Source organism: Heterodontus francisci, chromosome 4 (assembly GCF_036365525.1).
Source record: "Heterodontus francisci isolate sHetFra1 chromosome 4, sHetFra1.hap1, whole genome shotgun sequence".
Lineage (NCBI taxonomy): Eukaryota > Metazoa > Chordata > Chondrichthyes > Heterodontiformes > Heterodontidae > Heterodontus > Heterodontus francisci.
The window spans coordinates 25,686,871-25,712,443 of record NC_090374.1 but is presented as its reverse complement, the minus strand read 5'-3'; the positions used below and the strand labels follow the sequence as shown (position 1 = coordinate 25,712,443).

Here is a 25,573-nt window from a genome sequence, read left to right as displayed (position 1 = left end):
TCAAAAATGGGGAGTGTGGTTAACTTTGAAACAGCAAACAATTTTTCCTAATTTCCAAAAATGCAGATAATGGAGGAGTTAGATGAGTAGCCTCCAAGAGGACTTATGATTCGGTCTGCCTCTTGCTTCTCCAGCAGGGTGCATAGTAGCTGCTCTCTCCACTGTAGCGGATATGGAGCCCTACAGCAATTGTTATGCTCTGCGGTGTAAGAGAACATAACTCTTCAGACTTATAAGTTTCAACTACACCATAAATTCAAAGGAAAAAATACTTGCTGCTTGGACCTGGTTCCAGCTGTTTGAATAGCTGAATTAAAGTTTTGGTTAACCTGAATTATGGATTCTTTAAGGCCAAAGCCTGGATTCGCCATCCCTATATCTTGCAATTTAACTGCTGTGGACTGCAGGAGTATTTCTGCATTGCATAAACTCAGATAATTGTTGTTTTAGTTTAAGGTCCTGGCTCATGAACGAATAAAAAGGGGTGGGTGTTGGCTTGTGTGGAACATAAACACCTGTTGAGCCAAATGGCCTGTTTCTTTGTTGTAGATAAGATTTCATCCAACCTCATTAGTCACTTTAGAGATTCATCTTAATGCATCCTTTGATGGAAAAAAATGACTAAATACACTAACACTCAAGGCTTTGAATTCAACTTTTTGAAACTTATCAATTTTTCTGAGCTTACCAAATAAAAAAAGCAGAGAATTTTTGCACATCTGTTTAATGCAAAATTGACAATGATGTTTTAAGTAGCCCGCAAGGTACAGCAATAACAAACCTATACCTCTGCAACCACACCCCACCCCACTGATGATGACAAGTGTAAATATTACAAAAATTCTGACTGCCATCGTACAGTACATTGTATATCTGTGTACACAGGGAAAAAAATTAACACTGTAATCAATCTTAAGAGAATCCCAGTGCACAAAAGAATTCAAATTTGACCATTGATCACCGTATTGCAGACAGGACAATGGCTCACTTCCAACGATGATAAATGTTTTACAGCACGAAAAAAATGGATTAATAAGCGCTACAACATTCTCGATTGCGTGCCTTCTTTATCCAAAGATGCGTTTTCTTGCTACAAACTCCCATTGTGGCCAAGTTTTAAAAAAGGTTATGCACAGTTGCCACGTCATTACTGCAATGGAGAGCTGAATTCCCAGACTCTGCAATGTTGCCCATCTCCTGCATGTGTGGGGAAGCATTGAATTGGAGCCAGATAGTTTCCAATAGAAAGCTTTTTTTTTTTTAAAAACACCAGCTCCTGGAGCACTTCCTAAAAGCACCGTTTTAAAGCATCATTTATTCTTTCAGAACTTGACCTCATTCAACAACAACAAAAAATACATAAAGGGAATTCTTATTTTTGCAGCTCTCATTTAACTATAACATATTCTAGACATTAAAATTCTGAGACCGGCAAATCATAATTGCAAATTGAATTTTTATGTAAAAAGAAATTCGCATGCCAATTTCAGTTGATGCTTTTAAAGAATAAAATGTTTTAAGTACAACTGACTTTAGAAGTGGAACTCTTGTCACTGCATCATCATGTGATCAATAAAAGCAGAGTTAATGTCTGTTTCAGTGAATGCTGCTGTCAGGTTTCTGGTCATGCCTCATTTTGTCATTTTTCACCATGTAGATAAAATAGGCTAGAGTTTCCTTTTCGTTGACTGGAATAGTCCTGAAGTGACGACTGATTGTCTGGGAAAATAAATAATCAGAATTTATTTGGCCATTTTCATTAGAAGCTTGTGTTGCATTTCAAGCTCACCAGAGACTTCCCTTCCGCGCATAACCCGCCACTGCTTTCATAGACAAACCTTCGCTCCCCATAAATGTAACCATGACCTGCTGCATGAGGCATTGAGACAATGGCTGCAGCATGAACAATTAATACACTTTTTAAATCATTAATGTATGCACTGAAAATAGTACTGGAACTCACAGTGCACTCAAATCTCTCGGACATAACATACCAACAGATCATAAAACTTAATTAAAAAAAGACGAATCAAATTTATTAAGATCAATGAAAGAAATTAAAACCAACATTTCAGTTAGGAATATCGGAACAGAGGAGGCCATGTAGCCCCTCTTCAAGCCTGTTCCGCCATTCAATGAGATCATGGCTGATGTGTGACCTAACTCCAGACTTTTCTTAACTCGGTGCCTCTTTTAAAACAACTGAGTTTTGAGGAACTGTCATAACTGGGTCACACATCCGTGAGGAAAAGCTTTAAGCAAGACTGGTCTCCATCAGCTCCCAGAACATACGTAGCAGAGCGATGAGGCTGGGAAACATTCCGGGAATGAGACTACCAGCCTAGGTTATATGGTTCACCTCCCTTCGGAGTGCCAACTTAGGTTCAAAAGGTATCTTGCTAAAATGAAAAGTTCCATTCAAAAGATATCAGGGAGTCTCCTGGAAACCAAGCAAGAAACTCACAAACATTCAGGGCACATCCAAAAATGAGATAACCTTGTTTGCAGAAATGAACAAGTGTGTAAGTTAATGCACGGAAAACCCAACCATAATAGATTGTCATCAAAAGGGAAGTAGAAAAAAATACTGTCCTACTCCTTAGCATTTAAAAACAAATCACACTTTGTATAAATCTGCATTGCATGTGGTTAACTAAACAATTCAAGCTATGAGAGGCATTTGTAAAGGGCACAAGATTATGGTAAATCCATCATATGGTGTAATGCTGAGCCAAACAGACCACAAAGGTCTCACATCTGAACCTTGGACTGTGTTGAATTAGCTCACAGCAAGGATGATTATGAGAACACAAGACCTGGGCTCAGCAACCCACTACTAGGGAGGGGGAGAAAGAAAGAAATCAGTGTACTGTACATCTAAGTGTCAGCAGGGGTCCCAGAATCGTGGTGTGGACATCAGATGAGGGTGGGAGCAGTCTCAACTCTGGATCCCAAAGTCGACAGTGTAGTGCTTATAGTGGATTAACAAGCCAGAAAATAAGTGTCCAAATCACACCATGGCAGTTTAAAAAAAAAACAGTTGCCAGTAAAAGTTATGATGTTGTAAAAAATCCAACTGATTCATTAATATCCTTTAGGGAAGGAAACCCAACATCCCTTACCATATCTGGCCCTATATGTGACTCCAGTCCCACCCAGTGATTGACTCTTAACTGGACTCTGAAGTGGCCTGGCAAGTCGCTCAGCTGTGCCAAAGCACTACCACGCAACAGTTCAAGAAGATGGTCCACCATCTCCTTCTCTGAGAATTGGGGAATAAATGCCAGCAACGCCCAAAACCCAAAAATGAATAAAAAGTGAAATAGTCCAACACTTATAGTCTGTCCTTATATACAAAGCATGGGCGCTTGCAGGGTTGTTGGCACTTGGACCAGCTCAGTACAAGAAAAGGGCAGAAGTGAGCGACGGGGTGGGGGTGGGAGGGGGCGATGAACAAAAAAAAAGCAATTTAAAGACTTGCATTTACTCGTGCCTTTCACAACCTGAAGATGTCCCAAACCCCTTTATAGCCAATGACATATATTTGAAGTGTTATAACACAGGAAACCTCCCAACAGTGCAATGTTCCCTTAGTACTTCACTGACAGCATCAGCCTAGATGTGTGCTCAAGTCTTTGGAGTGGGACCAACCTTCTGACTCAGTGTACTACTCACTGACCAACAGCTGATACATTAGCAATTTAGCTTGAACATGCTTCACAATATCATACAGGTTCCATTTCCATATAAGGATAGCCTACCTATAAGATCTTCACTGGGCAAGACTATACTTGCAACAATTAGACTGGAACTGGAAAATTACCACAGAACTGTTCATGCCTGTGGGCAACACAGCCAGACCATAATCTTTAAAAAAAAAATAGCATTTGACAAGTGAAAAAACACTACCCCTAGTGAATTTGGGAAAACAACAAAGCTTTTGATATAAATACTGGTAACAGATGAAAAGGGCTATTTATCCTCATATTTCTGGAGAATGAGCTTACATGCACCAGGTGTGGATATTAGATAGAAGAAAGGCCTTAACCTCAAGCCTGATATTTCCAGGAGCTGTCATCAGCATTCCTTCTCATATAAGCCATAACTCTGTCGAATGATTGGTTATCATTCCGAAAAATAAAAATCAGCATCTTCACCTCCTTCAGAATTTTTTAATGCAAATTTGTGGTACGTGAGTAGCAAACTACACAATACTCAGGTGGTGTAAATGTCTGCAGTATGTCCCTCCAAATCACTTTCCCCATCTATAATCAAGCTCAAAATTGACTTCTAACAATGTGCTTCACTAGCTTTTGGAGCATAGAGATAGATTATTACTCTCTCTCTCCACTCAGGCAGAGATAGTGCCTTGAAATTTAATATTTTGGTTTGTTCCTAATAATCAGTAGAGGTATCACTGCCAAGCTCGAGGATCAGATCAGAATACGACAAACTACCCAGAATAATCGTGAAGACAACTGCTCAGGACAACTGACAATGAGCAAAAAGTGTATTCTTGTCAGCAACACCTACATTCAGAGAACAACAACAAATGGCTATAAAGCACTTTTAACGTAATAACACATCCCAGGAACATTATGAAGTAAAATTAGACACTAAACCACATATGATATTAGGGCAGATGGCCAAAACCTTGATCAAAAGAAGCAGGTTAAAGAGTTGGAAAAGCAGAGGTTTAGGGAAGGAATTCCAGAGCTTAGGGCCCAGTCAGCAATAGCAAATCAGGGATGCTCAATGGGCCAGAATTAGATGAGTACAGATATCTTGAAGGGCAATGGGACAAAGAACAAAGAAAATTACAGCACAGGAACAGGCCCTTCGGCCCTCCAAGCCTGCGCCGATCCAGATCCTCGATCTAAACATGTCGCCTATTTTCTAAGGGTCTGTATCTCTTTGCTTCCTGCCCATTCATGTATCTGTCTAGATACATCTTAAAAGACGCTATCATGCCAGTGTCTACCACCTCCGCTGGCAACGCGTTCCAGGCACCCACCACCCTCTGCGTAAAGAACTTTCCACGCATATCCCCCCTAAACTTTTCCCCTCTCACTTTGAACTCGTGACCCCTAGTAATTGAATCCCCCACTCTGGGAAAAAGCTTCTTGCGATCCACCCTGTCTATACCTCTCATGATTTTATACACCTCAATCAGGTCCCCCCTCAACCTCCGTCTTTCTAATGAAAATAATCCTAATCTACTCAACCTCTCTTCATAGCTAGCGCCCTCCATACCAGGCAACATCCTGGTGAACCTCCTCTGCACCCTCTCCAAAGCATCTACATCCTTTTGGTAATGTGGCGACCAGAACTGCACGCAGTATTCCAAATGTGGCCAAACCAAAGAGATTACAGATGTAGAGAAGGGCAAGGGCACGGAGGGATTAGAATACAAGGATGAGAATTTTAAAAGTGAGGTGTTGCTTGACCAGTAGGTCAGCAACAACATGATTGGTCAGTGAACAGAACTTGGTGCAGACAAGGACACAGGCAGCAGAGTTTTGGATGACCTCAAGTTTACAGAGGGTAGAATGTGGGAGGCTGGTCAGCAACATGTTGGAATAATTAAGTCCAGACATAACAAAGGCAGGAATGAGGGTTTCAGCAGCAGATGAGTTGAGGCAGGGCAGAGTTAGGCAACATTACGGAGGTGGAAGTAGGTAGTCTTAGTGATGGGGTGGATATGTGGTCAAAGCACATCTCAGGGTCAAGCATGACATCAAGGGTGCAAACAGTCTGGCTCAGCCTCAGAGCTGCCAGGGAGAGGGATGGAGTCAGTTGCTAGGGAACGTTGCTTATGACAGGGACCTAAGACAATTGCTTCGGCCTTCGTAACATTTAATTGGAGGAAATTGCCACTCATCCAGTACTGGACGTCGGAAAAGCAGCCTGACAATTTAGAGACAGTGGAGGAGTCGAGAGAGGAGGTGGTGAGGTATAGCTGGATGTCGTCAGCATACATTTGACGACTAATGCTATTTTCTGACAGAATACACAAGAAATAGGAGACCACATGGCCCATCGAGCCTGCTCCGCCATTCAATACGATCATGGCTGATCTCAGGCTTCAACTCCACTTTCCCGCCCACTCGCCATATCCCTTGATAAAGAAAAATCAAGAGCACCGAGCTTTAAAATTCATAGAAAGGGTATTAAATCCATAGAGATTCAGCAAGATAATACCAGGGATGGGATACTATTGGTTTTGAGACTTGAGATTACTAATGCTGGAGCTAGGGAAACTAAGGAAATTTAATAGTGACCAATTTAAAATGGCCATGAAGATAAGAACAGTGATTAGGAACAATTTCTTTACACAGAGCCCTGTTAAAGCAGGGAATGCTTTGACACAAGGAGTGATTGAGGAGACACCACTGCACCTTTCAAGGGATTAATGGCTAAGTATGTGAAACAAATAGATTGCCATAGCAAAGAGCTGGCACAGTCACAAAGCACCGATTGATCACCTCCTGTTAGTAAACTTCTCCAGTTCTATGATTGGTCGAGTGCCCTTATCTCATCTTTATCATTGGTCATGAGGTCTATATTTTAATATTCTATCATGCCATACCAATCACTACCACTGCAGTTCACACTTGCCTTGTGTTGCAATACCCAAGGAAAAGTCAGTAGACCCTCTCCGTCCACCCCAATTCATTTTTGTAGCCCCTCTCACCCAGTGGTTAGACAGGTTAGGTATAAATATTGTATTGAATAAGTATTGCAACCACTGCATCAGCCAATGATTTGGAGGCTGTGTGGGACAGACAACACAGTCTATTTAAACAGCACTTCTGCGAACTATGACAAACAGGTCTATTTAAAACAGAGTCTCTACAAACGAGAGGAAACAGAACGCCTGATTAAAACTACAGTAAAGTCTCCCGATAAAAACAACAAAATGCAGTGAGTAGAGGATAGTTATACAACATAAATGACATCTATAAAATTAATCCTAGTCACAGGAAAAGGGGGAGACCGAGAAGAAGATGGAGAGATGACATAATATCATACCTAGAAACCACATGGGCGAGTACAGCAAGGGATAAAGATAAATGGAAAAAGCATGAGGAGGGTTATGTCCTACAGTGGATGAACACAACCTAAATGATGAGTCACATATATATATTTTTTATTTTAGAGATACAGCACTGAAACAGGCCCTTTGGCCCACCAAGTCTGTGCCGACCAACAACCACCCATTTTATACTAATCCTACATTAACCCCATATTCCCTACCACATCCCCACAATTCTCCTACCACCTACCTACACTAGGGGCAATTTACAATGGCCAATTTACCTATCAACCTGCAAGTCTTTGGCTGCGAGAGGAAACCAGAGCACCTGGCGGAAACCCACGCGGTCACAAGGAGAACTTGCAAACTCCGCACAGACGGTACCCAGAACTGAACCCGGGTCGCTGGAGCTGTGAGGCTGTGGTGCTAACCACTGCGCCGCCCAAATGTGGTCGCCAGGGACGATGACAAGGAATTACCCAATCATATCCATTCTGGCTGGTACTTGCGCTGTCACCATTTGCAGTCTTATATTTTTCCTGCTGAGTGAGGTACACTAAAAAGGAATAATTAAACCCCATACTGGGGACTTGGGCAGAGAGAAGTTTTACTAACATAACTTTGCAGCACGCTATTTACAATTCTGCATCTATACTTGGTAAAGCAATTTTAATATAAGCATCACCCACTCTGCAGCTATCATCACCTAACAAAGACAAATAAATGCTTTGGAACAAAAACACCATTGAGGATGTATAATACCTCAGCTAGCTGAGCTTTATTTAGTCCGGGTCTGGTCTGTAGTTTGAAGTGTCGCTTATAACGCCTCAGTGTATTTACTTGCAATTGAAATAAGTCAACCTAAAATAAAGAAATAAAAAAGGGTGAATATATTTCAGACAAATCAAGTTGGAGATCACAAAATATAAACAGAAATAATCTCGAAATACAGAACGATGATCGACAGTATGAATGAGGGATTATTTCAGGAAATAAGAGTTGAAAAAAGAAAAATCCTTTGGATGTGCACAAGACTTCCCCCACACTCCTCCCCAACCAATTCTCCCATCTGCAAACATCTACAGGTCTTCAATGAGTTGCAGGCTGTGACATCTCCCATCACAAGCTCTCAATCATAGCCATGTTACATCAGGAAGTTAAAGAGCAGACTTGGAACTGGTAACATAGGAAACACTATTGTTCATAGTGCGCTAAATCCATGTACCAGTAAATCTACATCAGATAGAGGAGTACTAGCAGGAAATCCAAATCACAATATGTACCCACTTACATGTTCGAAAAAGGAACATTGCATGGCTATGGAGAAAGAGTGAGGCTGAGGGACTAACTGGATTGCTCTTTCAAAGAGCATAATGGGCTGAATGGTCTATTTTTCTGCTGTGTTTCTATGATTCTGCAGACATTCATCAATAGTCTATCAGAGGGCCCCTTCTCTTCAATTATCTTCCCCTGAAGACCAAACCTCATGCTGAAGTTAGTTCCATGGCTGCACAAGTGGTCATTTTCTCTTCCAAGCCTGGACAAGACATCTCAGCGTGATGGGGGCAGTGAGCAGAGGAAGGAGAGTGTGCCAAAAGCTCTGACACATCCTCACCTAAGGTTCCCAAACCAACACGCATCTGGACAGTCACAAGGAGCGGGAAACTGAATAACTATTTTTGACTAACGGGCACATAGGTATCAGGGTCGAAGTATCGAAGATGGAACCCACGAACACCAAGCTCAGATCAGTTAAAGGAACATTTCTGTTCCTAGTACTAAACTGCAAATCCTTTTGGCCAAGGTACCTTAATGCCATACAATGTCATGGATTCAGCTATTGCACAGTTCTAGAGTCCTACCAAATTATTGCAAAAGAAAGACTTGGCATTTCCATAGTAGCTTTCACTGCCTCAGGATATCCCAAACTGCTTCACAACTAACAAAGTACTTTTAAAATCTAGTCACTGATGTAATCTAAGGAAATGTGGCCGCCAATTTGTGCAAAGCAAGGTTCTACAAATAGCAATGATCAGATAATCTGTTTTTAAGTTAGTTGGCAACAGGATCATCATTGGGCAGGACACAGAGGAGAACTCTACAGCTAACCTTTAAAATAGCACCATGGAATCCATGTACATCTGTTGTGGCAGATGAGGCTTCGGTTTAGCATCTCATCCAAAATAAAGCACCTCCAATAGTGCAGTGCTCCCTCAGTACTGCACTGTAGTATCAGCCTAGATATCTGGAGTGAGTCTTGAACCTATAACCTTCTGACAAGTGAGGGTGTTACCACTGAACCACAGCTGATACTCCCTTAACTAAACCAAATCATATACATTGTTCTATCTACTGCTTTTGAAAACAGTTATTCAAAGGTTAATCTCCAAATGTTTAAATTTACTCAAACTATGAACTGTTATGACATTAACAGGTGCAAATTTAAATCAACAGTAATGCACCCTCAGGATGCAGCTTGGAAAGATACTGGATGGTGGTCAGCACCCACTAGCACAAACCAGTGCCTTTCTGGAAGAGTCACTGCGACTAAGACTCTTTCCTAAGTCAGAAGGTTGCGAGTTCAAGTCCCACTCCAGAGATGCTAGCACATAATCCAGGTTGACTGAGGGAGAGCTGCACTGTTGGAGGTGCCGTCTTTCAGATGAGACATTAAACTGAGACCCCGTCTGCTCTCTCAGGTGGATGTAAAAGATCCTGTGACATTAATTCAAACAGGAGCTGGGGAGTGGGGTGGGGTTCTTCCTAGTGTCCTGGGCAAATGTTTATCCTGCAACCAACATCAACAAAATCAATTACGTAATCATTATCACATAGCTTTTTGTGGGAGCTTGCTGTGCACGAATTAGCTACTGTGTTTCCTACATTACAACAAGGTCTACACATCAAAATGCACTTCATTGGCTGAAAAGGGCATTAGGACGTCCTGTTGTTGTGAAATGCGCTCTATAAATGCCAGTTCTTTGTTTAAGAGGGAAAATTCTAAAAGAATAGTAAGATAACATATTATTCATACTTTATTTTTATTGATGTCTAAAAGATATCCTGACAGCTAGGTTTAAAAAACCTTATCAAGCCAATAAAAGATAGACCAGATATATCAGAACAAAGCTTATTCTATTTGCAATAGTGAGAATTCTTTTTAAAAACAAACAGATGGGTGAAGTGAAAAAGTGACAAATAAAAAAAAATCTTAAAAGTTAGAGTTCCTCTTCAAGCATTTGCAAAAAAAAAGATTCTTTGCAGGATAGCACTAATGCACAAATAGTCAACATATCCCATGTAATCATCACCTTTCTCAAGATCAAAACAGATCCTATTGTGAGGCATCCTTACTTTGCATTATATCAAATGTGACTACAGGTGGTTTATTAATAAATTATGTAGGAAAGCTCTTGTGCAGGAAATCAGGAGGGAAGTAGTTGTGAAAATTTGTGAATAAGGTCTTTTAAGTGGCTTATCCAACGAGTAGCTGAATTACAGATCAGCAAAGGCTAGCTTCAATTTATGATATGCTGTGTTCGCCACATTCAATATGGGCAGTGGTTCGGTTACAATAGGACTGGGCAGTCCTGGTATGGGGTACAATAAAAGCAGGGCACTACAATTGGCCTTGCTCTTGGTTTACAAAGGTACAGAATAGACCAGCCAGCGCACATGTTCCTTACCACTTATCCAACGATCACAGCGTACATGCACATATTCCACACATTGAGCAGGAACATGATTGGATTTGGCAGTGATACCTCCCTGTAGTGAGCTGACAGACGGCTTTCACCATGAAAGTGAATGATGCCACCCAGTAGGGTACCAGAGGGCAACTTCTGCTTGAGAAGAGCAATCCAGCAAGGAGTCAGCATATTCAAGAGGGCTTGGAAATTTGGGTGTGCAAATACAGAATTTTAAAGCATTTTGAAGCAAAAGGCAAGTAGAATTTTAAAACATGATTACAAAAAGTCCCTTAAAAACCACCCAAACTACCAGTGTCGGACACATTTACCTCTGGGGATTCAGCATCGTGGTCTGGTGAATCACCCCCATCATCATCACTACCTTTTCTCTTTCTCTTATTTCGCACACTTTGTATGAAACTTTTGTGAAAGTCACATATGTACAGATGTCGGACCTGAAAAATAAATATAAAAAATAAATGTAAAAAAAAAAGAGAAACAGCACAAGTTACAACACACTGTAATCAACTCATTGCAGAGTGGTGCTGCAGCAAATGTAGCAAGAGAGAATTGACATCTGAACTTGAATTATCAACTTTCTCAAGTTCACACTGTAGGAGTTCCCCTTGCACTGCATCGAGCGGGACTCAAAACTGCCAGCTATCTCTTAACCAACTATGGACTACCCTGGTTGGGCTGTAGGGAGGATGAAGGGGAAGGAGGGGTGTTCAGGCAAAGTCTCTTTGGGATTAAGTTGACTGTAAAATCACATGCCTGGCTATTCTCCACACCAGTCTTAGTAATCAAATATCTCAGCCAAGCATGCTTGCATCATTCCAGATCACTGCTGACTGATAAAAACAACCTGGCTCATTGATGGAACCTGAAAGGATGGACCCTTATTGGGGACTATGGTTCTTTCTACTCCGACAGCCCTGCAAACTAATGAAAGAATGCCTTCCTCTATATAGCACCTTTCACGACCCCAGGACGTCCCAAAGTATTTTACAGCCTATGAAGTACTTTCGAAATGTAGAAAACGCAGCAACCAATTTGTGCACAGCATGTTCCAGCCAACGATAATGGCCAGATAATTGGTTCTTGTGATGTTGGATTGAGGGATAAATATTGACCTGGAGATCGGGGAAAACTCCCCTGCTTTTCTTCAATGGAATCTTTTATCTCCACCGGAGAGTGCAGATGGAGCCTCGGTTTAACATCTCATCCAAAGGAAGGCAGTACAGTGTTCCCTCAGTACGGCACTGGAGTGTCAGCATATTTTTTGGTGCTCAAGTCCTGGAGTGGGACTTGAACCCACAACCTTCTGACTCAGAGGCAAGAGGGCTACCCACCGAGTCATGGCTGACAATGCCCTAACCAGCTTACTTATATGCTATGCCACGAAGCAGCGTGAATGGCCTTTGGGTGGCTCTTGCCAACCTACTTAAGTAAGTGAGCTGCGTCCCTACAGTACAAGAGTGTGTACTCCATAACTGGGAAAACAATTGGCTGTCCAAAGCAAACTGAAAAAGCCATGAGGGTAGTGATGATGGATTATGTTGCTGTCAAGCGAACCTAGCACTACTACACAAAGAGAGAGAGAGTTCGGCCTTTCGTTGGAAGTTGCTTTGCTTCTATGACTTAAAAAATCAGCAGTGGGTCCTCCACGAGGCTCCTGACAGCTCGCAAATCAGAGCAATTAGACAAATGTACCGAGGGCGAGCTTTCCATACATCCAACGGTACAATTACCAAGGGTTTGGACCAAAGACAAAAGTACCAAACAGCTTTGCAGGGCTGCGCAGTGACAGACAAAGGAACAGGTCTGATGGAGATGGGGAGAAACTGTTTACACTGGCAGGTGGGGGTTGGGGGGAGGGGGAGGTAATCTGAGAACACAGCTTTAAATTAATTAGCAAAGAAACTGGGTGGGGTGAGTTGAGGGCAATTTTTTTTTTGTGAGTAAGTTACGATCTGAACGCATTGCCTGAAATGAAGGTGGAGGCTAATTCAATAGTAACTTTCAAAAGGGAATTAAATATATATTTAAAAATGAAAAATTTGCAAAGCCATGGGGAATGCAAGGGGAGCAGGACTAATGGTAGCTAGAGATCCAGCAGACACAATGGGCCAAATGGCCTCACTCTGTTTTGCATAATCCTATGCCAACTGCTTAGTGGTAAAAATACAGGACTAACAACGAAGGAGGTTGATTCAGAAATTGTTCAAAATTTAACAAAACAAATAACATTTTTAGGCCATGAATCAGATGGTATTTTTTTTTTAACAACCCATTAAATGACATTGTAGCACTGAAAACCAGTGCAGTGTGAAACACTATTCAAAGGCAAGATTCCCCATACACAGAGTAGCATCTGTGTCAGAAGGTTCTGGGCTCAGCTCCCACTCCAAAGACTGGAGCACAACTCTTGGTCTAGTCATTATCATCATCTCCAGTATTGGACAATCCTACTCACTGTGTTGGCAACTATACTGGTACTTGCCAACTATACCTGCAGTGCTGTAGCTGTAATTAACATGTACTTGATCACACAATCGCAACAACAACTTACATTTATATAGCATCTTTAATGTAGCAAAATGTCCCACAGTTCTTTACAGTAGCATTATTAGACAAATTTTTTGACCAAGCCACATCAGGAGATATTTAGGACAGGTGAACAGAAGTTTAGGCAAAGGAGGATCCGAAAGGAAGAGTGAGTGGTAGAGAGGAATTTTCAAAACCTAGGGCCTAGATTTTTTTTTTATAATTCATTTATGGGATGTAGGCATCACTGGCTGGGCCAGCATTTATTGCCCATCGTGAATTGCCCTCGAAAAAGTGGTGTCTTTTTGAACCGCTACAGTCCATGTGGAGTAGGTACACCCTTAGTGCTGTTAGGAAGGGAGTTCCAGGATTTTGACCCAGCGACAGTGAAGGAATAGCAACATATTTCCAAGTCAGATGGTGTGCAACTTGGAGGGGAACTTGCAGATAGCGGTGTTCCCATGCACCTGCTGCCCTTGTCCTTCTAGTTGGTAGAGGTCGCAGGTTTGGAAGGTGCTGTCAAAGGAGCCTTGGTGCATTGCTGCAGTGCATCTTATAGATGATACACACTGCTGCCACTGTGCATTGGTGGTGGAGGGAGTGAATGTTTGTGGATGGGGTGCCAATCAAGCGGGCTGCTTTGTCCTGGATGGTGTTGAGCTTCTTGAGCGCTGTAGGAGCTGCACCCATCCAGGCAAGTGGAGACTATTCCATCACACTCCTGCATTGTGCCTTGTAGATGGTGGACAGGCATTAGGGAGTCAGGTGGTGAGTTACTCGCCACAGGATTCTTAGCCTCTGACCTGCTCTTGTAGCCACAGTATTTATATGGCTACTCTAGTTCAGTTTCTGGTTAATGGTAACCCCCTGGATGTTGATAATGGGGGAATTCAGCAATGGTAATGCCATTGAATGTCAAGGGGAGATGGCTAGATTCTCTCTTGTTGGAGATGGTCATTGCCTAGCACTTGCGTGGCGCACATGTTACTTGCCACATCAGCCCAAGCCTGGATATTGTCCAGGTCTTGCTGCATTTCTACACGGACTGCTTCAGTATCTGAGGAGTGGCGAATGGTGCTCAACATTGTGCAATCATCAGCGAACATCCCCACTTCTGATCTTATGATTGAAGGAAGGTCATTGATGAAGCAGCTGAAGATGGTTGGGCTGAGGACATTACACTGAGGAACTGCTGCAGTGGTGATGTCCTGGAGCTGAGACGTTTGACCTTCAACAACCATAACCATCTTCCTTTGCGTGAAGCATGACTCTAACAGCGGAAAGTTTTCCCCTAATTCCCATCGAGTCCAATTTTGCTAGGGCTCCTTGATGCCATACTCTGTCAAATGCTGCCTTGATGTCAAGGGCAGTCACTCTCACCTCTGGAGGTCAGCTCTTTTGTCGATGTTTGAAACAAGGCTGCAATGAGGTCAGGAGCTGAGGGGCCCTGGCGGAACCTAAATTGAGCGTCACTGAGCAAGTTATTGCTAAGCAAGAGCCACTTGATAGCACTGTCAAAGACAGTTTCCATCACTTTAATGATGACAGAGAGTAGACTAATGGGGCGGTAATTGGCCGGGTTGGATTGTCCTGCTTTTTGTGTACAGGACATACCTGGGCAATTTTCCACATTGCTGGGTCGATGCCAGTGTTGTAGCTGTACTGGAACAGCTTGGCTCAGGGCGTGGCAAGTTCTGGAGCACAAGTCTTCAGTACTATTGCTGGAACGTTGTCAGGGCCCATAGCCTTTGCAGTATCCAGTTCCTTCAGTCGTTTCTTGATATCACGCAGAGTGAATCGAATTGGCTGAAGTCTGGCATCTGTGATGCTGGGGACTCCAGGAGCAGGCCGAGATGGATCATCAACTCGGCACTTCTGGCTGAAGATTGTTAAAAATGCTCAGCTTTATCTTTCGCACTGCTGTGCTGGGCTACCCCATCATTGAGGATGGGGATATCAATGAAGCAACCTCTTCCAGTTAGTTGTTTAATTGTATACCACCATTCACGGCTGGATGTGGCAGGACTGCACAGCTTAGATCTGATCCATTGGTTACGGGATTGCTTAGCTCTGTCTACTGCATGCTGTTTATGTAGTTTGGCACACAAGTAGTCCTGTGTTGTAGCTTCACCAGGTTGACCCCCTCATTTTGAGGTATGCCTGGTGCTTTCCCTGGCATGCCCTCCTGCACTCCTCATTGAACCAGGGTTGGTTTCCCAGCTTGATGGTAATGGTAGAGTGGGGGATATGCCGGGCCATGAGGTTACAGATTGTGGTCGAGTACAGTTCTTCTGCTGCTGATGGCCCACAGCGCCTCAGGGATGCCCAGTTTTGCGTTGCTGGATCTGTCCGAAATCTATACCATTTAGCACAGTGTTAGTGTCACACAACATGATGGAGGGTATCCTCAATGTAAAGACAGGACTTCGCCTCCACAAGGGCTGTGCGGGTGGTTGTTCCTACCAATACCGTCATGGACAGATGCAACTGCGGCAGGCAGATTGGTGAGGACGAGGTCAAGCATCTTTTTCCCTCTTGGTTCCCTCACCACCTGCTGCAGACCCAGTCTAGCAGCTATGTCCTTTAGGACTCAGCCAGCTCAGTCAGTAGTACTGCTACCGAGCTACTCCTGGTGATGGACATTGAAGTCCCCCACCCAGAGTACTTTCTGCGCCCTTGCCACCCGGGAGTGCTTCCCCCAAGTGCTCATCGAATCATAGAAAGTTTAAGGCACAGAAAAAGGACACTTGGCCCATTGTGTCTGTTCCGGCCGAAAAACGATCCACCTATTCTAATCTGACCTTCCAGCATTTGGTCCTTAGCCCTGCGGATTACAGCACTTGAGGTGGATATTCAGACTCCTTTTGAATGAGTTGGGGGTTTCTGCCTCAACTACCCTTTCAGGCAGTGAGTTCCAGACCCCCACCACCCTCTGGGTAAAAAGGTTTTTCCCTCATCTCCCCTCTAATTTTTCTACCAATCACTTTAAATCTATGCCCCCTCGTCACTTACCTCCATGCTAAAGGTGAATAGACCCTTCACCTCCACTCTATCCAGGCCCCTCAAAATTTTGTACATTTCAGTCAGATCTACCCTCAGCCTTAGCTGTTCCAAGGAGAACAACCCCAGCCTATCCAATCTTTCCTCGTAGCTGCATTTTCCCAGTCCTGGCAACATCCTCATAAATTTCCTCTGTACCCTCTCTAGTGCAGTTACATCCTTCCTGTAATGAGGTGACCAGAACTGCACACAGTACTCAGTTGTAGCCTAACCAATGAGTTATACAGTTCCAGCACAACCATCCAGCTCTTATATTCTATACCTCGGCTAATAAAGGAAAGGATTCCATATGCCTTCTTAACCACCTTAAATCGACCTGTCCTGCTACCTTCAGGGATCTGTGGACATTCACTCCAAGCTCCCACATTTCCACTACACCTTTCAGTATTTTCCCTTTTATCGTGTATTCCTCTGCCTTGTTTGACCTCCTCAAATGCATCACCTCAGACTTCTCCAGGTTGAATTCTATTTGCCACTATTCTGCCCATCTGACCAGCCCATCAATACCTTCCTGCAACCTACAGCTATCCTCCTAGCTATCTACCACACCCAATCTTTGTGTCATCTGCAAACTTCTTGATCATGCCGCCTACATTTACGTTAATATATACCACTAAAAGCAGGGGACCCAGTACTGAGCCCTGTGGAACAATTCTGGAAACAGCCTCCAGTCACTAAAATATCCGTCAACAATTACCCTTTGTTTCCTGCCAATGAGCCAATTTTGTATCCACCTTGCTGCATTTCCCTAGATCCCATGGGGTTTTATTTTTTTAACCAGTCTGCCATGTGGGACCTTGTCAAAAGCCTTGCTAAAATCCATGTAGATCACATCAACTGCACTACCCTCATCCATCTTCCTTGTTACTTCTTCAAAAAATTCGATCAAGTTGGTCAAACAAGATCTTCCTTTAAATCCATGCGGACTATCCTTGATTAACCTGCACCTTTCTAAGTGACAGTTTATCCTGTCTCAGAATAGATTCCAATAATTTGCTCACTACTGAGGTTAGACTGACTGGCCTGTAATTATTCGGTCTATCCATCGCTCCCTTTTTAAACAGAGGTACAACTTTAGCAGTCCTCCAATCCTCCAGATGGTCAGACCTTCTGCTATTTTCTCTCTTGCTTCTTTTAACAGCCTAGGGTACATTTCATCTGGCCCTGGTGATTTATCAACTTTCGAGGATGTTAATCCCATCAATACTGCCTCTCTCCCTATGTTTATCACATCCAAAACTTCAGATGGTGGAGCACTGATTCATCAGCTGAGGGAGAGCGGTCGGTAGTAATCAGGAGGTTTCCTTGCCCAAGTTTGACCTGATGCCATAAGACTTCATGGGGTCTTGTGTTGATGTTGAGGACTCCCAGGGCAACTCCCTCCCGACTGTATACCACTGTGCCGCCACCTCTGCTGGGTCTGTCCTGCCGGTGGGACAGGACATACCCGGGGATGGTGATGGCGGTGTCTGGGACATTGTAAGGTATGATTCATGATTCACGATTCACAGTTGAAGTTGTGGCCACCAATAGTCAGGCGAAATAAATTGGATGAGTCCAGCACTATGGGGCAGTTTTAAAATTAAGGGTCACCCTTTTAGAACAGAGATGAGGAGAAGTTTTTCTCAGAGGGGTGTGCGACTTTGGAACACTTGTCTCAGAAGATGGTGGATGCAGGACCATTGAATATTTTTAAGGCGTAGGTAGGTAGATTCTTGTTAGGCAAGGGAATCAAGGGTTATCAGGGGTAGATGGGAGTGTGGAATTCCAAACACAAACAGATCAGCTATGATCTTATTGAATGGCAGAGCAGGCTATTGGGGCCGAATGGCCTACTTCTGCTCCCAATTTGTATGTTCATAAGAGGTATGCTGGAGATTACCGAAATGGGACGGAGCCAAAGCGGTTTGTGAAAAATCACAAGAACTATGTGCGAAAGCTGAACAGAGAATAAGTACAGCGACAACGCCACAACTAGAAGTCTTCACAGACACCTCTGTTCTGTAAACAGTCACTAAAATATCTTCAAGAGATGCCTCGTTTTTCTTTCTATCCTTGACATATTACTTCCATTGGTAAACAGCTCATTTCCAGTGTGGATTGTTCCTCCCAATATTACTCAGTATAATAAACACATCACTAACAATGTGATAATTTCTGACCGAGCACAGAATCTAGTCCTTGTGAAGCCGAAGTTAGCCTCAAGGTGATCCCCAGTTTAGGAGTCGACGCTGATAGTGACTAAGCTGCAGTCCCAGTCACCGGTGCCAAAAACTGTAGATAATACTGCCTGCTCCATATGCTAGAAACTCGCAGCACAAAACTGTATGATGGAAATAGCCCCCATGATTGCTTAGCAATGTCTCAGAGCTCCGCTGTTGAGTTCTGTACTTTCTGAGCCGCTACCCGAGAGAGCAGGAAGTTGCCATGTTTGATCCATGGTCTGAGAATTATTTGATCTCTGGTAGGGAAACACTTGCGGTGATAAAACTGGCCACAACAAAATTTAGAGGGCATTGGGGGAAAAAGAGTAGAGGAATGGGACTAACTGGAGAGCTCTTTAAAAGAGTTTCCATAGTTCACCGTAGGCTGAATGGTCCCCTTGTGTGTTGCAAGATTGTTAACACCATATCCCATATAGGCATGAAAAGGTCAGGCAGAACTCACGTATTTAATCAGTATACAATGCTGGAAAGTGCATAGTTTAGACAGGTTCAGGTTTGGTTGTGTTTAACTCATGATCAAATAGCCTGCCCCTGCTGACTATCCCTTGTCACATCAGAAACTGCCAGAGTAAGATTCCAAAGGAAGCAGATGCCAACACAAGTCAGCAACTTCAGAACGAGAAAAACAGAGCTTCCCCTTTTCACGCTGTTCCAAAACACAGCACATCATGCCACACTAAAATCAAACCTCATCAAATACACTCTGACCCCCAGCAATTCAGTAAGGTGGCTTACAAGAAGCACTCTCGCATCTGAATCACAAGGTTGTGGGTTCAATTCCCACTCCAGACACGCAAGTATATACACTCCAGTGCAGTGCTGAGGGAGCGCTGCACTGTCTCCATTGAACGGAGGCCCTGCTTGGCCTCTTGGGTGGTTGTTTAAAGATTTCATAGCACTATTCAACACTCTCAACAGTTCCCTGGGCAATATTTATTCCTCAAATCAACATCACTAAAACAAATCATCACATTGCTTTCTCTGGGACCTTGCTATGTGCAAATCGGCTACAGTGACTACACTTCAAAAGTACTTCAGTGGCTGTAAAGCACTTTGGGTCATCCTGAGATCAGGAAAGGTGCTATATAAAAGTACAAGTTCTCTCTATTTTTCATTGTTTCACAATATTCTTTAGTAAGCGCTTTTCTTTAACACCTCCTGTGGTCCAGATTGGCTCTTTCCTTGCCTCTCCGTACAGCATCAACTCAGTCAGCATATGGCTCCATAACACTCAGTCAGCTAAAATACCTCAAACAAGAGGTAATCCTTCCCGTGTGAGTCTAAACTGTCCGTCAGTGGGCTATTTGACCATGAAGGCAACACAAGCCAAAATATATCCTTGGTCGACACTTATACACAGCCACTTTGCTACTTAGGGAGTTTAGAACTGGGGGCCATAGTCTCAAAACCAGAGCCAGACCTTTCAGGAGTGAAATTAGGAAACACTTCCACACCACAAAGGGTGGTAGAAGTTTGGAACGCTCTTCTGCAAAAGGCAACTTCTGCACGATCACTTGTAAATTTTGAAATTGAGGTTGATAGATTTTTGTTACCCAAAGCTATTAAGGGATATGGGACAAAAGCGTTTATAAGGAGTTAGGTCACAGATCAGCAATGATCTCAATGAAAGGTAGAACAGGCTTAAGAGGCCTATTCCTGTTCCTACATACGAACATACGAAAAAGGAGCAGGAGTAGGCCACTCGGCCCTTCGAGCCTGCTGTGCCATTCAATAAGTTCATGGCTGAACTGATTACTCCACATTTCCACCTAGCCCCGATAACCTTCCACCCCCTTGCTTATCAAGAATCTATCTACCTCTGCCTTAAAAATATCCAAAGACTCTGCTTCCACCACCTTTTAAGGAAGAGAATTCCAAACACTCAATCCTCAGAAAATTTTCTCCTCATCTCTGTCTTAAATGGGTGACCCCTTATTTTTAAATAGTGACCCCTAGTTCTAGATTCTCCCACAAGGGGAAACATCCTTTCCACATTCACCCTGTCAAGACCCCTCAGGATCTTATATGTTTCAATCAAGACTTCTTATTCTTCTAAATTCCAGCGCATACAAGCCTAGCCTATCCAATCTTCTCTCATAAGACAGACTGCCCATTCCAGGAATTAGTCTAGTAAACCTTCTCTGTACTGCCTCCAAGGCATTTACATCCTTCCTTAAGTAAAGGAGACCAATACAGTACACAGTACTCCAGATGTGGTCTCACCAATGCCCAGTATAGCTGAAGCATAAACTCCCTTCTTTTGTATTCATACCCCTCACGGTAAACATTCTATTAGCTTTCCTAATTACGTGCTGAACCTGCATACTAACCTTTTGCGATTCATGCACTAGGACACCCAGATCCCTCTGCATCTCAGAGCTCTGCAATCTCACCATTTAGTTAATATGCTTCTTTTTTTATTCTTCCTGCCAAAGTGGGCAATTTCCCACTTTCCCACATTATACTCCATTTGCCAGGCCTTTTCCCTCTCACTTAACCTATCTATATCCCTTTGTAGCCCCTTACCACAGAATCACAGAATAATACAGTGCAGAAGAGGCCCTTCAGCCCATCGAGTCTGCACCGATGCATTAAAGACACCTGATCTGTCTACCTAATCCCATTTACCAGAACTTGTCCCATAGCCTTGAATGTTATGACATGCCAAGTGCTCATCCAGGTACTTTTAAAAGGATGTGAGGCAACCCGCCTCTACCACCCTCCCAGGCAGGGCATTCCAGACTGTCACCACCCTCTGGGTAAAAAAGTTCTTCCTCAAATCCCCCTTAAACCTCCCGCCCCTCACCTTAAACTTGTGACCCCTCGTAACTGACCATTCAACTAAGGGGAACAGCTTCTCCCTATCCACCCTGTCCATGCCCCTCATAATCTTGTACACCTCAATCAGGTCACCCCTCAGTCTTCTCTGCTCCAGCGAAAACAACCCAAGCCTATCCAACCTCTCTTCATAGCTTAAATGTTCAGTCCCAGGCAACATCCTGATGAATCGCCACTGCAACCCCTCCAATGCAATCCCAGCCTTCCTATAATGTGGTGATCAGAATTGCACACAGTACTCCAGCTGTGGCCTTACCAAAGTTCTATACAACTCCAACATGACCTCCCTGCTTTTGTAATCTATGCCTCGATTGATAAAGGCAAGTGTCCCATATGCCTTTTTCACCACCCTATTAACCTGCCCTTCTGCCTTCAGAGATCTATGGACAAACACGCCAAGGTCCCGTTGTTCCTCGGAACTTCCCAGTGTCAGGCCATTCATTGAATACTTCCATGTCACATTACTCATTCCAAAGTGCATCACCTCTCACTGTTCAGCGTTAAATTCCATCTGCCACTTTTCTGCCCATTTGACCATCCCGTCTATATCTTCCTGTAGCCCAAGACACTCCACCTCACTGTTAACCACTCGGCCAATCTTTGTGTCATCCGCAAGCTTACTGATCCTACCCCCCACATAGTCATCTATGTCGTTTATATAAATGACAAACAATAGGGGACCCAGCACAGATCCCTGTGGTATTCCACTGGACACTGGCTTCCAGTCACTAAAACAGGCGTCTGTCATCACTCTCTGTCTCCTACAGCTAAGCCAATTTTGAATCCACCTATCAAGTTACCCTTGTATCCCATGTGCATTTGCTTTCTTGATAAGTCTCCCACGTGGGACCTTGTCAAAGGCTTTGCTGAAATCCATGTAAACTACATCAACTGCACTACCCTCATCTACACACCTGGTCACATGCTCAAAAAATTCAATCAAATTTGTTAGGCATGACCTCCCTCTGACAAAGCTATGCTGACTATTCCTAATCAAATTTTGCCTCTCCAAGTGGAGATAGATTCTCTCCTTCAGAATTTTTTCCAATAGTTTCCCTACCACTGATGTGAGACTCACCGGTCTGTAGTTCCCTGGCTTATCTCTACAACCTTTCTTAAATAGTGGGATCACATTAGCTGTTCTCCAGTCCTCTGGCACCTCCCCAGTGGCCAGAGAGGAATTAAAAATTAGGGTCAGAGCCCTTGCAATCTCCACCCTCGCCTCCCACAGCATCCTTCCTCTTCCCACCTATCTTTGTGTTATCAGCAAATTTAGCAATCATACCTTCAATCCCTTCATCGAAGTCATAAGTCCCATGTCCATTAGGGTCAATATGCACCCATCAGGAGCCAGCCCCTGTCTAATTTCTCATTTTCTAAACCAGTCACTAAGGCAAATTGTAATACCCCCTTACTACTTCCCTCGATGACATTAGCTAAAGCAGCACAAAAGAATGGAAGCTGAACATTTCTTGATCTATCCGAAGAAGGGTCACTGACCCGAAACGTTAACTCTGCTTCTCTTTCCACAGATGCTGCCAGACCTGCTGAGTGAATCCAGCATTTCTTGTTTTTATTTCTTGATCTATGACGGCTCAGTTCCAAAACTAAGCTGCTCATTTACCAACTCTGCAAAGTAACTGTAACATTCCCACCTGGGCAACTACTTCACTCAGTCAAGCGGCGTTCACTCTGTCGCCTCAGATTCCCCAATGTTAAACTGTAGGTCACACTAGACGGACAATTTACGCGAGTTTAATACAGCAAGCATGGGGAAATGCTGGTCTTTTAAAATCAGGATATCAGCTAAACAGAACTAAAAAAATCCGACCAGTTGCTCTAATTTTTAAACAAAAATTCCCTGTTGGCAGCTTAAGATCGTTACAAGGTGTTGATATACACTATGTTTCAGGCCTTTGATCGACCTCACGACAGTCTTGTTTCACATCAATTTATAACCCAGTATAATTGCTGAATTGCAGATACTGGAAATATTTCATTCTCTTCACCACCGCTCTCCCCCCGCCCCTTCCTTTATTTACAATGTTACTTTGGTTACTTTGTGGAATATAAAGAGGGGAAATAATTAAGAATCAACAGACTTACGTTCTTGTCGGTTTCCAGTTTGAGTTTCTTCTGTGAAATACTTTTCTGGATTCTCTTGCTGAAGCTGGCGTTGCCGGCAGGGCGGTTGCATCTCTCTCCATCATCAACTAGACAACAAATGTGGCCAAAGCCTGGAGCCCCGGCGCCGCCATCCCGGCTGTCTTCTTCGGTACTAAAACCGTTCATTTTTTTTCCTCCTTTGAATCCTTTTCTTGCTTTCCTCAAACCCACCCCTTCCCCCTTCAAAGAACAGATCTATCAAACTCAAGTGTGTGGGTTCGAGACCGGCGCCAGCACTCGCAGTTCCACAACAACAAAAAAAAAACTCTTTCCAAAATATATATAAATAAAAAGAATTCAATATGGCAGAAAGTGTCTCTTTAACGACGGGTCAAAGAACTCACATCGCAACTTTCGCAGTGGGGGGGGGGGGGGGGAGAAGGGGGTTAAATTCTTGCTTTTAAACACAAATTGCAACTCTCCAAGCAGCTCACAATGGCCGAGCTGTTCGGTCCTTTATAACTATTCGCCTTCTTGCGGCGATAATGCGCGTCTTTGTAGAAGAAAAATTAAAAAAAAGGAGGGGAAGAGGAAAAAGAAAATTATGTACCGGGATTAAAGTATGGTGTTTTCATTCAACCTTGGACACACGGAACAATACAAACCTTGAGCTTAAATGGATATTAAAGCAACGCACCATACGTATTGCACACAGTGGGGGGGGGGTGGGTCTTGAAAAATGGTAAGGGATATGAAAACAAAATCACACACGACGACAACAAAATATAATAAATTACACTGACGTCCGCCCGCTGCAGGCAGACTTTGACTGCAGTACTTGGGCTCCTTCTGGTGAACAGCTGTTGCCATGTACCAACGTTCCAAATGGAATCAGGAAATAATGCCCCTGCAATGATACATTACCAGCGTTCCAAACCCGGAGGGAGGAGCTGACTGCCTCACCGCTGCAGCACGGGAGATGTAGTTCCGTCCAGTGCGCCACCACGCACATAACGTCCTTCCGCTGGCCGCAGAAGAGAACTACAAGTCCCACAATGCTGTGTATGCGCATGTGCTGTCTCAACGCGGAAGAAGTGTGTGGAGCAAAATAACAAATGAGCGCAGCATTTTTTTTCAAATCTTTGCTCAGTAGTTGACGCCTCTCTTTTCAGTGTCGGGCTTGGGGGGACGGACAAGGGCGAGTATTGTGACAAGCAGGAAACAAATGGACATTTTAAAAATGGTGTGCAATTAAAATTGTAAAAGCTTCGGTGGTAGTAGTGCTTTAATTTGTGATAAAGCAACAGGGCGAATAAAAGTGCCAACGTACGTCTTCCTTAAAAATAAAAATTGTAGGGAGTTCCTTTTTGTTGTACTGATGTTGTACTAGTGGCGTTTAAATCGCTCCTAAATTCTGTATTTAAGCCTGTGCGTGTGTTCTTGTTTTACAGTTATTCTACAGTATCTCTTCCTGTTTACTTTGTTCTGCATCAATGTTTTAAATCTCAAAGCTTGGCACTTTAACAGGTAACACACTTCAAGATTTTATGAAGCGCGTCTGTATAAATTGTGCCCAACCCGAATGTTTTGCTATTAAAAACTGAAAAGATGATGTATAATCTACACGTATTTCAGAGATCACATGTGAATCCAGTAAATCCAGTTCAGGGGCTGGCCATGTAAAAGTTAAGTTTGAAGATAAAGATCCTGCCCCAGAGACGTAGTAAACTACGATTGGATAAAGAAAACTACTGTAAGCTACAGAGTAGGGGAAGTCAAGGCGACCAACTGACAATTTAAAGTGCAACGGCAGATCCTGTTGCAGGAAACGGTTTGGGCCTGCGATACCATACATAATGAATTACAGTCCTTGGTGTGACGTTAACAGAAAGCATTGAGCAGAGGAAGAAAAACTCTTGTGAGATATTCACATAGTGCGTCCTAATACTGGGGCAGTGGTCTCAAAGTTTTTTTTCTAGCTGCCGTTTTAGAGAGAATTCAAGATGCACAAAATAAACGTTGAGAACAAAAACACGTGTACGATATGTTGGATCCTTGCTTGCGCCAGTAAA

General features: G+C 43.3%; 1 protein-coding gene across 1 annotated transcript; it reads right to left on the bottom strand.

Moving 5' to 3' along the window:
• Window positions 1-706: 706 nt before the first annotated feature.
• Window positions 707-24,437, bottom strand: sap30l (sap30-like). Its single transcript, XM_068029292.1, has 4 exons — window positions 23,502-24,437; window positions 11,055-11,180; window positions 7,799-7,897; window positions 707-1,719 (listed from the first exon to the last, which is right to left on the bottom strand). Exons 1-4 carry the CDS (start codon window positions 23,685-23,687, stop codon window positions 1,597-1,599), a joined length of 534 nt encoding a protein of 177 aa, XP_067885393.1. The 5' UTR covers window positions 23,688-24,437; the 3' UTR covers window positions 707-1,596.
• Window positions 24,438-25,573: the final 1,136 nt, after the last annotated feature.

Bases quoted from the DNA above. Each gene is read 5' to 3' on its own strand.
- sap30l (XM_068029292.1), bottom strand. From the start codon at position 23,687: ATGAACGGTTTTAGTACCGAAGAAGACAGCCGGGATGGCGGCGCCGGG. The intron at 7,898-11,054 runs GTAAATGTGTCC...TCTTTATTTTAG, and splicing joins ACGATGCTGAATCCCCAGAG to GTTGACTTATTTCAATTGCA. The intron at 1,720-7,798 runs GTATTATACATC...TTATTTTCCCAG, and splicing joins ATAAAGCTCAGCTAGCTGAG to ACAATCAGTCGTCACTTCAG.